The 14870-nt window shown below is 47.2% G+C and overlaps 1 protein-coding gene across 10 annotated transcripts in view; it reads left to right on the plus strand.

The window, feature by feature from the left end:
• Positions 1–14870, plus strand: part of MRTFA (myocardin related transcription factor A) — a 176782-nt gene that overhangs the window by 144018 nt on the left and 17894 nt on the right. For all 10 annotated transcript variants that reach the window (XM_074326439.2, XM_074326440.2, XM_074326441.2 and 7 more), the window contains one exon: positions 13526–13581. In XM_074326439.2, the coding sequence (XP_074182540.2) occupies positions 13526–13581 (56 nt within the window). The remainder of the gene's footprint in view (positions 1–13525; positions 13582–14870) is intronic.

Raw genomic sequence — 14870 nt, forward strand, 5'->3', positions numbered from 1 at the left:
TGGCCAAGATCTAACCAGGGCCCCTTTCCAGGAGGAGCTCAGAAAAGGCACCACCCCCACCCCAGCCCTGCAGCCTGCCCGCTGCTGCCCCCCTGCAGTCCGTGCCCTGAGGCTCATGCTTCGCTCAGAAGCTCACTCTCACACACTGATCCGTTTGGCTCTTTTATGTGCGTAGATATCTTTGGACAGAAGAGCTAGGTTCCTTTTTTGTCTTTGTTTTAATTGAGATATAATTGACATATAGCACTCTATTGGTTTCAGGTGTACAACATAGCTTTTTATTAAGAAGCCGAGAACCCCACCTAATTGAGAGGATGTATCCTCAGTACAGAAATGTGACTGTTTAACTTTAGTTGAATCCCCAGATTAAATGGCATTTGTAAAATGTGTGTTCTAGGATTGGGGTGAATCCAATCCCTAGATTTGAAGCTGAGAGAGAATAGTGTTAGGCTTGTGGCCTCAGGAATCTTCTCTTTTCTCTCAGGAGAAGACCAGCTGGGCACGTCAGCCCCAGGTGATTTACATTGCAGTTTTGACAGATGTCAGCATCCTCATCTCTCTTCCTGCTGTTGGAGGGTGTGTCCCTACCCCAGTGGTCAGCGACCAGCATAGCGCCTCCTCCTTGGCCAGTTGCTAACATATCCTACAAGGGCTCCAGAGTGAGGAGAGAGACATTCACAGTTTGAGCATATTCATTGTTGAATCCAGTAGGGAGCTCTGTTGAACAGGCCATCAGAAGTGGTCTTCTCGGTATGAGTTCTTGGTACAATATCAAAAAGGTACAGTAGGTATTCAGTTTCATTTAATAATTAGTTTTTGAAATGTATGCGATACCAAGGCCAACTTCTTTTCAAGATAATGAAATGAAGCTAAGGAGTTTATAAAATCACTTGTTGAAGCTACCCACTAATTTCACTAAGCAGTATACATTCCAAAGAATCATGCACTCGGGAGCCCCGATAGACAGCTGACCATCGTAGGGATTTCAGATTCTTCAGCCTAGTGGGATGTTATCTGCAGAAGGGCAAAGCTGATTTTGGAGCTTGTATCTAAACAGATGACTTAGGTATATTGATTATGGGGCTTCAGAAAAAAGCAATGGTGTGTGTGTGTGTACGTGTGTACGTGTGTGTACGCGCGCGTGCTTCACTGAGGAGTGTATACTGGAATCTTAACTGACTGGGCAATGGCGTGAAAGCCAGGTATAAACATGGCCGGCATATATGTCAGAGAGAAGCTTGGAAGGCCAAATATTTGACCCCTGATATTTTAACCTTTTGGAATTCACTGTACCTGTTGATATGCTTGCTGTACAAGATTGTGTACTGACCTTCTCTCCCAGTTTTGAGTCTCTTTCGCTGTCGGTGGGTCAAGGGTGCGACACTGAAGCGGCTCCCACTTCTAGGAAGATAAAGATTTAGCATCCTCGAGTCTCCGCTTCGCATATTCATTCTTGATAGTTGGCTTTCCTGCCAGTTTGGGTGGGGGTGACAGCCCTGGGGCAAAAACAGGGTGGTGGCAGCCTGAGCACCAAAACAGGATGTGTGTGAAGCACGTTTTCTGACTTTCCGTTTGGATCCTCGCTTGCCCCAGAATGTGTGGTCTCTTCCTTGTAGCCCGCCACCCAAGCTTTCTTTGATTCACATGAACTTATTTCTTCTGGTTTTCATTGTCATGGCCAGTCTTTGGAAATATTGATACAACTCTTTGCTTAATGGTCTTTGTTGCAGGATATCTGTGTAGGCGTTTTGGTGTGTCAGCTAAAAACAGTAAGACAAAAAATGAAAGTCAGGCCCAGTGAGTTCTCAGCTTTTGACTCCACACACACATGCTGTGTCCGTCAGAAGGAGGATGGCTCAGAAAAAAGGTTAAAACTCAAGCTTAACAGAGCGTCTTCTAGCAGAGCACTTTCACTTTACTTAAAGCTAACAGTCTTCAGAGTAGTTTGTATAGTTGCCATTTTGTGATGAGATGTGTGACTTGCCCAAGGTCATACCACCACTAAAAGACAGAGGCAGATCCCTTCCAGGTTTCTGGCTCCAAGCCTCATGCTAATTCCTGAAGGTCACAGCCTAGTGGTTCTTATTGACATAGGAATTTTATGATGATAGCCTGCTATACTTTCACCAAAATCTCAACTTTGAAAATACTGAAAACAGTGTCAGATCAGGGCCCATAGTTGGTGAGGTAGGTGAGATTTGGTGGTGAAGGTGAGAGTAACCTTGTCGTTTTTAAGCCCTCCAGTAAAATTGCTTCCAAGTTGCTGCTCTTGTCTGCTGGTTGTGAGGCTCAAAGGCCAAGGGCACGTTTCCACATCTGTCATAATAACCCTTAGTTAAATCAGGTTTTTGATTTCTTTTGTGCCCTGTTGCTCCTTAGAAAATCTTATGCATCCTCTTACTAGACAGTTGTACCCAAGCAAGCGCCCAGGATTCAGCCTAGTTCCCAGGGGTTCACAGACACTCTAGACCTGGTACAATGAGTCCCAGGGAAAAAGCCTCTGCTCTGCGTGGATACAGAATCCTGAGAAAAATCACCTACCTGATGCTAGTGGAACTCATACACACCCGTGCCTCGGCCAGCCTCTGCCTTTCCCAGCTCCGCGCGCAAGTGACCCTCCCCATTTCCTGTGCTGACACCAGTGAGCTCTGTGCTCAGACCAAGGGCTCTGTCTCTGCGCTGCCTTCCTCCCACTGAGTGTGACCGCCACGCCCCAGATTCTCACAGCAGGGTAGGGACCCAACCCTGCGGAATGGCCAGGGTGTGCGGAAAATGGCCCAAAGCCCTGATCTGTGGCCCTTAGAAATACATGCTTTGCAGCTCGAAGCACTGACCAGAAAGGAGCTCAGGAGATCAAACTGTTTGCGTTTGTGGGCATGGGCCACAGAGCTGAACTGTTGAATTAAGCTGTTGAGAAAGTGATCAAATCCTTACTAGGTGGATTTTTCAGTCACTTAGCCCCTGGTGGTGGAGAAGGAGCAAATAAAAGTCCTTACTTTCCATCCGCAGTGTCACCCTCCCTCTGACTTTTGGAAACGGTGGTTTTTGAATTTTAGTGGCACCAGAATCCCTGAAGAGCTCACTACAGATCAAAATTCTTGAAGCCCAGGAATCTGCACTCCAGAGACATTCTAATGCAAATGGTTCTTGAACTGCACTTGGAGAAACACTGGACAAGGGCTGCTGGCATCTTTCCCCTTTTCATTTGTAGTGATGGCGTGGGATACTGATATTCTCCTCTCCCCAGGAGTTCTGAAGTAGGGATGGCCCTGCCCACAGAACTCAAGAGGTGGTGACAAATTTCTAAGACAGTGGAGGCTGCGTCATAGACAATGATTAGGTACAGACACCGTAGGAACCTCTGTCTCCAGTGCTGGGAAAAGCCTGCCTTGGCCGCCTCTCTCGTGGCCACAGAACGACTGTCAGGGGCAGTTTGGCAGAGTTAATGAACTGCCTGGAGCTGTGTGACCGAGTTCTGTGCCAGCGCCAAGGGATGTGGCAAAAGACTCAGGTCACTTTGGAAGCAGATTCATTATTCAGCACTTCCTTCTGCTATTTGGCCCCTTCAGGAGAGGGCTGGAGGGAAAAGGAATAGGAGAGAGTGGCCCCCGGGGTGTTTGCTGCAGCTCTCCCTTCTGTCCCACTGCCAGCCTTAGAGAAAAGGCCAAGGCAGCATTTCTTCCCAGAGGAATAGCCAGGAGAAGAGAGCAGAATGCAGAAGATCAGATTAAATTCATTTGGGTTTGTTTGTTTGTTTGTTTGTTTGTTTGTTTGTTAACGATTACATTTTGGGGGGAGAAAAGATACTTGATCAGGGAAGTATCTTTTCTCCCACCCCCACCTGGTCCTCCTGCCTCTCTTATGCTGAAATATACAAAGGATACATACACAGTTTAAGAAAGGAAAAAACTATTAAAATTGTAATGCTCATTATATACTGATAACAAAAGATGAATACAAGCCACGTTTGACTTCTACAATTACAGGAGGTGCTCCAAGTGGTTACCATCAGCGTAATTTTAATAGTTTTTTCCTTTCTTAAAACGCGTATACCTTTTTTTGGCACCCTCTGTATAGAAATAAAAAGACCTGAATTTTGAAATCAGAAGAACCAGAGTCTAGTCTTTATTCTGCAGGTGATTGGGCTGTGATTTCAGGTAAGTCAGTTCTCCACTATATAATGTGGAAAGCTATAGCTCAGGGAAACTCATTCCCAACACTGCAAACATTGGGGGAAAGGAGGGCATCATTCACAGCAAGTCTCTATCTGTGTTTCCCGCAGAAGCCTCGCTGTCAGTGGCGAGGTTGCCAGGCACATCCTACTTCATTTCTCCTTCCCGTTTCATTTCCTCTAGTACCGCTTGAGAGCCAAGTCCAAAGTCCTGCAAAGCCCCGTGCGGCTGCCCCACTCACTGTCTGCTCCCACTGTTCCCCTGTTCACTGTGCTCTGTCACTGTCCTTCATGTCCCTCTGTCACTCAGGCAGTTTCCCACTCAGGGCCTTTGCACTTGCTGTTCTCCTTGCCTGGCAGGCTCTTCCCTCAATGGCTACCGGGTTCACTCCCTTCCCCCAGGTCTCTGCTCAGATGTCACATCACAAAGTCTTTCCTGACCTCTCCGTATGGAATGCTCCTGCCCCATTACTCTCTGTCGCCATGCCCTGCTTTTGTTTGATGTGTCATTCCTCACTAGATTGTCAGCTCCATGAGAACGTGGATACCCCAGCGCCGAAACAAACAGGGTCTGACACATGGGGCCTCTCTCAGTAAATACTTGTTGGGAGAATGTGTAAGTAACTGCTAGCACATCTTAACCTCCTTGGGGACATAAAACCCCACTTCCTCACCTGTGGACTCCACTTCCTCACCTCTTCCTCCTCAACCTGTTGCAGTTAGTTTCTGCCTCCACCAGCCCCTGGCATAGCTCTGGGACCACTGGCCATGCCCTGAGTAGGAGTGATCCGTTGGAAACTGTAAGCCTTCCTTTGTCTGATCGCCCTTTCTTAACATCTCTCTTTCTATCTACATCCTTTTTCTGGAAGCTTAGTCACTCCCAGTATCAGCCTCGCTGGGCTGTCTTCATCACCTACGCTTAAATTCTGGGATTCCCTTAAGATTCATCCTGGGAAGTATTATCTGTACGTATTGTATCACATTATCCCTAGACTATGTCTCACACACACACACACACACACACACACACACACACACACACATCCCTGTATACATGTATACATACACCTGTGTGTACACCCCCCCACACTTGTATATCTCTTAGGATGTCTCACAATCAGCTCATATTCAGCATGCCCCAAACTGAACAGTCTGCCTTGCTGTCCCACGCTTACTCCTGTCCTCTGGTCTGAGAATGTTAAAAGCACAACCATTCACCCAGCCACCCCATTTTGTTCTTCTAAATGGCCTCTTGTTCACTACTAGAGTGATCTTGTAAAAATGCAGTTCTAATTATTTTGCAGTTCCCAGTGTAATAATTGATTTCAGGCAGAGATCATCAGTAGATGCTAAAACCATTAAGTAAGTAGTGGGTAGGGGACAGGCTTTTCACATGGCCTCAAAATGTTACCCCACAGATTACATATTAATTACGAAGGGTGAAATGCCCTGGTGTCACCTTTCAAACTTTTAGCACCGTCAGTGCTTGGATACCGTACTATGTGCCTCCTGGTACTAAGAAGTCCACGTCACCTGTGTAGTCTTCTTGCCAAAAAGGTTTAACCTAAGTCCAATCATGAGGAAACATTGAAAATACAGGGCATTCTTTCTGCGAGACACCTGGCTTTCATGCTTAATTCAGTGTCATGAGAAACAGAAAAGGTAGGAATACTGTTCTAGACTGTGATTCAGGAGCCGACAACCAAATGTGGTGACTCTGGATGAAATCTTAGATTGAGGGGGGAAATCCAAACAGCTATGAAAGACATTTTGTGGGCAGTTGAGGAATTTAGATATGGGCTGTAGATTACATTATGTTATTGAATTAATCTTAATTTTCTTACCTGTGATAAAGGTATTTTAATTATGTAAGAGAATGTCCTTATTCTTAGGAAATGCACACTGAAGAATTTAGGGATGAAAAGTTGTAATTATTACCTGCAATTTACTTTCAAGTGATTCCATAAACAAAACAAAACAATAAAATGTGTGTGTGCCGGTGTGCAAATGAGAGTGATAAATACGGTTAAAAGATAGATAACCAGTGAATCTAGGTTAGACTTATAGGGCCGTTCATTATTTGTTCTTTTGGCGTTTTGGAGGGTTTGAAAAATTCAAACTTGCAAAGGGGGTGCAGGAAGGAGAGCACGAGAGCGTAGGCATGGCGGTGAAGTGAACAATTGCCAGTTCCCCGGGTGCTCTTCTCCTTTTATTTTTTTAACATAAAACATCACGTTAAAAATAACTCCCCAACCCCCTGCATGCAGTTCTGATTATGTCACTCCCCTGGTGGCTGTACATGGATCTCAAGAGACAATTCTTAATAGCCCTTGAAAAATATGCCACTTCCTTCTAGTCTCCATGGTGTCTGCTGAGAAATCTGCTGTCATTCAAACTTTTTATTTCCTCTGGCTGCTTTCAGATTTTTTCTGTGTCTTTAGTTTTCAAAAGTTTAATCATGGTGTTTAATCATGATGTAATCCTGGCATGAATTTCTTTGGGATTATCTTGTTTGGGCTTTGCTCAGCTTCTTGAATCTACATATTCCAGAATCTACAGACTTCTCTTGCCACATTTGGGAAGTTTTCAGCCATTTATTTCTTTTAAGTACTTTTTCAACCTCTCCTTCCAGGGCTTAGATGACATGGCGTTAGATTTTTTTTGTGGGTGAGGGTGACCTCCTATCACTGACCATGGTGGAAGTCCTGCCTCTTCACCAGCCCTCCCCTGAATCACTTCAGCAGGGAGGAGAAGGGGAGCCTCATTACTGCTGTGTGGGGGGTATAAGTCTAGGCTTCCCCCTTGGTCTCCATTTGTTCCTTGGGGTGGGGGGAGTTGTTACTGGCTATTGAGAATGAAAGCCCCAGCTTCCTACTTGGCCTTTTTTGACACCACCCCGGCAGGGGTTCTGGGGTGCAGCATTACAGCCTTGCAAGGGTAGAAAACCAGACTCCCCACTTGGCCTTTCCTGGTAGGAGTCGGGGTAGGGCCACTTTTTCTCTCTTTTTTTCTTTTCTGTAATGTCTGGTAGGAATAAAACAATTACTGTCTAAAAGGTTTCTCACTTGGTAGGCTGCCCTTTTCCTGGTCCTTTGGTTAGTGAGAATAGATTTTGCTGGGGCTTTTTTTTGTTCGTCTCTGTTGGCATTTTCAGATTGTTGACTTCTTTAGCTCCAGGTCTCTGATGTATGAGACAAAAGGAAACCCAGGGAACTTACCACTGTGTCGTTCTTCAGGTCCCATGCTCCCTAGCCAGCCTGTCTTCTCTCCACTTTCAGAACCTACTTGTGTTTGTTTTATGTATAATGTGCACAGCTTTTAGTTGTACCTGGCGGGAGGAATAGAGAACAGTATGTCTCTCCGTCTCCCCAGATGCAGAAGTCCCTGCAGAAGCGCATTAAAGCTCTTCCAGCCCCATCGTCCTCACAAGAATGCCTTGGTCCGGCCGTGTCAGACTACTTGTAACCCCTTGAATGCGTGCTCTTTCATACCTTCCTGCTCTTGCTCTTCCTCAGCCTTAGATGTTTTCCTGACGCCCCTGTCCACCTGTGGTGTTTCCATTCTGTTCATTTGGGTTTTCTCTGTATAATCTATCTGGACAGTTCACACACTTTCCTCAGGCTGAACTTTGCTTCTTCTGTCCTATGTAGCACGTTAAATTACCTCAAAAATTATACTTCCATCTTGTATTGTAGTTATTTGTCTTTTCCCCTAAGCAGCCCATGAGCTGCCTTTGAGGGCCGGGGATGTCATTCTGTGCCCTTGTTTTCAGTAACTAGTATCGTACAGTGGCTCCTCCAATAATGTCCTTTCGTTCAACGTCTTTTCATTATAATGTTGATGAGGTGCCAGAGGAACTTAGCTCTTGTTTACATCAATTAGCCTGTGGCACACTTGGTTTTGTGATATGTTGTTTCATTTAAAGTTGCAGAACCTATTGACAATGTTAAGTAAAGACTTACAGTAGTTACTTAAGAGTATTGGATGGATGGATAGATGGATATATTTCTGGCTGCCCGCCTGGGTAAATATGTTTATTCCCATACAAACGCACGGCACCGCTGATGGACTGTGCATGCAATGCCCTTGCTTCTACAGCGGAAAAAGAAAACCAGAGGCTTGTCTCAAAGAAGGGCTCCTTGGACCACGGCCCCCCTTTGACTCCCTTGACTGCCTTGGACCACGGCACCCCCTTAATGTGTGTGTAATTCTTCAGCGTGCGTTCCTAGCGTCTGAGTTCCTCTGAACACAGAATTAGTGGTGAGCTTCTGGCGTAGGATCTTACTGAGGATGAGAACCATTTTTTGTATTACGTTAGCACCTCCTAAAGTGACATTCAGACCCAGGCACCTAATAAATATTTCTTAATGATAATGATGAGAAAATGAGTCTTGATGGTTAATTGCTATCATTCCTTGCTGAGACCCATTTCCAGAACTGCTTTGGGGATCTGAGACTTTCACTTGCCTCCGTGTGTAAGTATACCTGGGACTGGTGATGGAGAAGGGCTGTTTCATGTTCTAAATTAATGTGATAGGTTGGTTTTTAAGGGTCCCCGTACGTAATCGTCTGGGCCAGAGGAAATCAAGTCACAGTGCTCCTGCTTGTAAGGCACACAGCATGTGGACAGACTGAGCACAGCTCTGACCGCGCCTTGGAAGTGGGTGACAGTGCAGTGGACCTTCCATATCTGCAGGCTCTGCCTCTGTGAACTCAACTAACCTCAGACCGAAAATGTTCAGGGGAAAAATTTTACATGGTTGCTGATGTGTACTGTGTGGTTAGGCCTAAGGTGGTTGCGTCTGTACTGAGCGTGTACAGACTTTTTCTTATCATTATTCCCTAAACAATACAGTATAACCACTGTATATATGGCGTTTACATTGTATTAGGTATTGGAACTAATCTAGAGGTGATTTAAAGTAGATGGGAGGGTTGCGTGCCGTTTTATGTAAGGGCCTGAGCACCCCCGGAGTTCGGTATCCATGGGGAGTCCTGGAACCAGTCCCCTGCGGATACTGAGGGACACTGAGGGACGACTGTATATTTTTTAAAAGAAAATTGAAACAATATTTCTCTTTTTAGTTCACAATGACCTCATTTACGTAATGCAGCCAATGTGTGAGGGGAGAAGAAAATGGGTGCTGGAGAGATGGAACAGAATATTAATTGGTGGTTTTCGCCAGCCCCAGGGGTGGGACCCACATTTAGAACTGAAACTGTGATTAGCGACGCCACACCTCTTAGCCACTTCTGTTCATTTGACTTCTGTGGGAAGCTTGTTTCTCTCCGGTCAGGACCGGCTGCAAACTTCCCTGTTCACGCAGAGCAGCCCAAGTTTCCAGCAGAACCAGCTCCCGGAAGGTGGGAGTAAAGGACCAAGAACTCGCTCCGACATCAAAAATGTATATTGTCATAAACAACATGCACAGCACTGGGGTTTGCACTGGTCTTTGGGGGCCTCTCTTTCAGAGACTGTCTCCTAGGAGTTTCTGGAAACATGAGATTTCTGAGTGAGTAATATCCTGGCTCCTCTGGCAGAGCCGTTAAGGCAGCAAAGGAGGAGGCGATGGACGTCCGAGCTGAAGCCGCCCTCCTGGTCAGACGCATTTATGGGTGTAACTTGGAGTCTTTGGGATTTTCCCCCAACTAGCAGAAGCCTGAACTTTAAAACCTGGTGTGCTTTGCTGGGCTTCCTTGTGTGTCCTTCCCTCAGCATGGAAGCTTCAGGTGGCTGCCTTTGGCTCCTATGTCAGGAAAGCCCAGCGCTTACCTTTATCACCCCTACATCTCCTCTTACCCCCCACAATCATGGCCTTTAACAAAGCTGACTGGACATGCATAGGGGTGCCCTCTCGACCCCACACCCCAGGGTCCTGCGAGCACTGGCTGTCCCCCCTACAGTCTCTCCCCAAAGGAACCCAAGAAGCACCTCACAGGAGTCTTGACAGAAACCTGAAGGGAGAGGGGCCATTGCTCCCTCCTCCTCTCACCTGTTAGAATTAGCTATTGAAATTGCCGAACTTGCTTCGGAGAGCAGACTTAGAAATGGGGAAAGAGCTGCACAAGGGGAGCGGGCTGTCCAAGGACTGAGAGAAACCCACACACTTGTCCAAAGGTTTGGATGATGGCAGAAAGGGAAACAGAACCAGCCCTGGGTGGGGTCCACCACTCGATGATGACCTCACGGGTGGCTGCAGTGTTAGCTTCATCGCGCACAAAATTGGCACATTGGTTCCTGCCACCAGGGCTGTTGGAGAATTCAAGATTATAATGTTGTTGTTATAAAATGCAACTGTCTTTTGCAATTGGTGATTATTGTCTTGCATTCTATTCTTGGTCCTCATTTCTGGTTCTTTTGACCAGGCCTGAGCAGATAATGAATTCCTCTGGTCTTCTTGTTCCCCTTACAGCTCATCTCCGACTGTCAGTGCTGAAGGCTGTCCCTTCAGTTCCTCGCTGAGCCCCGGGTCAGACCATGGCTTGCTGTGCCTGCGGTCACTTTGCACCCCTCTTCCGAGCCTTCCTCACACTGTTTGTGCATATACTGTGGTGAGCTGACCTTTCCACAGTGCCTGCACTCAGCCGTACATCTAGGCAGTGTGTGTAGTTGAGGCCTCCTTGCCTCCCCACCCAGTAGGGCTGTTCTTCTCTACTTTTTGAAGAAGTTAAGAAACCAACCCAGAGGAGCAGAAAGAACTCTGGAGGGTGAGACAGAGTTAGGTTGTAATCCTAAGTTTGCCACTTGCTAGCCTTTCCTGCCTTTTCCGAGCCTGTCCTTATCTATAACATAGAATATTACCTAGCACGTGGAATCATTAGGAATATGAAGGTATCTAGAACAGCGCCTGCCACTGTAGTGGGCACTCAGTAAATATCAATCTCTTCCTGGCTATTACGTGAAAACTTCCTTAACTCAATGGAACCAAACAGGACCTCATAGACACTCCAGCCAGTTCACCTGTCACTTGTCCCCATTAGTGGCACATCATCCCTGTTGTACGGGAAGATGGTACACTCTTCCATCACGAGATTCTGTGCTTTGTGAAGTTATTTTTCCAGAAGTTGGATTTGTGCCTTAGCTAACCCTGGGATATGTAGGGTACCTCAGTGTAGGTTGTTGAGGTAGCAAGCCAGCTGGGGTTTTAGACAGATAATGTGTGGCTGTGGCTCAGAAACGAGCTGGCCTGTGTGGGATCACAGCCAGGAGTCAACCCAAACGCTGCATTTGATGACAGTGCCACTTGCTTCAGAGCACGTTCACTCATCTGATGCTTGCAAGGTTCTGGAAGGTAGACAGGTTCTACTCTAGAAGAAGAAAATGAGACCCGAAAAACAGTAAACAGTAGTAATGTGTAGAACCCAGGACAAGAACACAAATGCCTTGATTTTCTGTGAAGTCTGGAACCCAGATGAGAGCCGTAATCTGGCTGTTCAAGTGCACGTGCAGAGCTCTGCCCCAGTGTTCTCTAGTTTCCCTGTCGCTTGTCCACTTTGTATCTGTCTCTTGTAGAATATTCGTTAATTCCTTGCCTGAATTATGTGCTGGGTGCTCTAGGCACTGGGGATACTATCAGAAATGAAAGAAATAGACAAAAGCCATGCCATGCCGGGACACAGCTTCACCTCATAGTAGGAGACGGACAGTAAACAAGAAAGATGTGCGCTATTAGTGGAGGGAATGTCAGAGGCGGTGAGAGTGCTGTGGGGAGAACTAAGGCAGAAAGGAAGCTGGGCTGGGGTGGTGCGGACACTGTGCATTTTCTCTTTAAGTCTTTATACTTGTTGTCTCATCCATGTGCTAAGTTCTCTGAAAGAGCAAGGCTGCGTGTCGTGCCCAGCAGATTCCTGCATCTCAGGGCTTTGGAGACTGACTTGGGAGTTGAACCAGCCTTACCCAGGAGAAGCAGATGCAGGGGCTGTCTGCTTAGCCACCGAGTCACCCAGGACCTCCCCAGGTCAGAGCTGGGGTAGCCTGGATGTGCCCTGGAATGGAGCCTGTGCTGGTTTTTCTTAGTCATTTGTTAAATCTAGAGCACCCCCTGCTGTTGGAAGATGCGGTGGGCTCTGAACTGATCTTTTAAAATGAGAGTTTCTTTTTTATGCTAAGATTAAAAACTTTTTTTATTTTTAAGTAAGTACTACTGGGGCATTTAGAGCTTTCTTCTGGGACTGCTGTTGCTGCCGTCCAGCCCGCCCAGGGTTGGGATGGAGGGAGGAAGTGCCGTGGCCTAGGCAGGATAGGGTCATATCTATGCTCCTGCTACTTTTAGTGTCTTCTTACCCCTGCGTTCCTACCGCAGCCATCGGCCCAGCAAAAGTTATCTCCTCACTCGGTTTCACAGCTGTTCTGAAATTCTCGGGCAGCAGAAGTGAAACTGACCACTGTCTTGTAAATTTCTCTTATTGCTGTTGTTCCTTACTTGAAGTGAGTCAGGCCTTTCGCCTTCTTCTCCTCAGGGTGTCCAAACTCATCACTTGTCCCCATAGTCGAGTTTTTGACACAGAATTCTCTTAACGATGCCACATTTGTAGAGGATCCTGTTTTGGTCTCCCCACCCTCAGTGTTGTTGGCTGAGTTGAGAGCTGTGGTCCCCCCCCCAGAGATGGGGGCCCCAGAAGTGGGTGCCCCAGAGGCGGGGGCTCCAGAGGTCGGGGGCCCAGATGTGGGGGGCCCCAGAGGTGGGGGACCCAGAGGTGGGGCCCCAGAATCGAGCTGAGTTCTTGACGGGCTGAGTGAGCCCTTCCTGTCAGCTGCCGGGTGTGTGTGTATAGGTGCACCAGGGTCAAACATACACTCGCTGTGAAGGTCCTTTAGTCCTTAGAGATGAAATTCAAGTTAATTTTAGCAGCACTATTAATATCAGCTAACCTGAAGAAGGAAATGGCACCCAACTAGACGTGTCTTTTTCGTTTAACTGTCCCATTCAGTTTGGTCACTTTGTGATTCCTCAGGAGGTTGAAGACGTCAGGGGGCCCTGACATGCCGCTTGGCTCCTCCCTGTGTCCCGTCTCCCCGAGAGTAAGGTGAGGCCCCGTAGCAGCTTTGACCGATCAGTGAGGATTGTGTAGCTAACAGTCCAGCTAGTGGGTCCAGGGTACTTTTTAGAGTTATATTCTATGGGTTCACTTTACAGAGCCCAAGCTTAGTGAGGAACAAAGCGACCCAAATTGTTCTAATGGGGTAGCTGAACCAGAAAGATAGATGCCTACCCAGATGCCATTTTCTTCTTCATTGCATCTGATATTAATTGTACTACTAAAATTAAGATGCCTTCTCCACAGTAAACTGTATAGCAGTAGACATGGTGCTTCACTAATAAAGTAATTCTTTTATGATTCTTCTCCCAACAGCTTTGAAAAGTCCGGCTGCGTTTCACGAGCAGAGGAGGAGCTTGGAGCGGGCCAGGGTAAGGCGCTGCGCTCTTCCCAAGGACCTCCAGAGCCCCTTGCACTGCTGCTTATATTCCTTCCAGTGTAGCGTGCCTCCAGGGCCAGCCCTTGCCTCACAGTTCTAGATAGAAAGCTCTGCCTTTTCCACGTCATCCCCACCCCAGCCGTCTCCCAGCGTGATGACACGGCACATGATCCGAATGAGTTTTCTCCTTACTCCATTTAAGGGTATGTAGCGATCACCGATCCCCCTCCCGTTGCTTTGGAGACCACTACTATTTTCCCATCTTTAATTCCACTTAACCTTTTGTGGATGTTAGGACATGAACACCAGCCATGGAAAAGCTTGCCGAGTGCTGGTCCCTCCACGTCGGTAGCCGCATTGCCCACACCCCTCCAGGATGGGTGTCTGGGGGGCCGGAAACCCCACTGGTCTCCATATGCCCTGAGCGGCCAGCGTCCGCCTAAGGCTGTGGAAGCAGAAGCCGGGCCCCTCTCTGAGCCCAGGTTCATGGGGTAGCACCTGGTTTGCTGCCTGTCCCCCATCGGTTTCAGTTCCCTCAGAGGCCTCAGGGGGATAGAATATGCTGCCCATTGTGGGCGGAGATGGGGAAGTCGCCAAAACACGCTTCCCCTCGCACCCCCTTCACTTTGTCTTTCACGTAAAGATGAGGGAAGAGAACCTCCCCAAGGGGAGGCGCACAGGCTGTGGCACCCTAAGACCCACAGTTCTTTCCAAGACTGAAATATTTCCCTCCAAGACTTTTCTTACTGTCTTCTCTTTTTATTTTTAAAAGTTTTCTAAGGAAAATCATGATTGATCTTAAAGTGAATGGGAAGAATGAGGTCATGGGCCCCGGGAACCAAAACAGGAACACAGCGCACTGTTTACCACTGGGAGTGTTGGAGAATACAGCGGGGGAGGCAAGGGACGGCATTGCCTGGCCCCCCACGCACTTGTCAGGCTTGGCACCATTTCCTGGATGCTTCTCAAGCAGGCAGGGAGCAAATATGAACCAATTAGAACAGCTGCTATTTTATTGAGCACTTTCATATGTGAAATTATATCATTTTCTTGTTTATACTCAAACGAGCTCTTAGGAATTAGATGTTATCTTCATTTTTAACTAACCTGTCCAGCTAGTAAGTGGCAAAGCTGGGACTCAAACCTTGGTCTGTGGGCTCCAGGTGCTTTCTTAACCAGTAAGGTCTTCTGCCTCCGCCTTGGCCACTGCTCAGAACTTCAGGTGGCTTAGAAAATACGCCTCCCTGTGAGGTCTGTGAAACCCTGCAGTGCCCAATACCT

This window comes from Rhinolophus sinicus, chromosome 1 (genome assembly GCF_057876585.1).
Source record: "Rhinolophus sinicus isolate RSI-liver-muscle chromosome 1, RSI-T2T, whole genome shotgun sequence".
NCBI classification, from domain to species: Eukaryota; Metazoa; Chordata; class Mammalia; order Chiroptera; family Rhinolophidae; genus Rhinolophus; species Rhinolophus sinicus.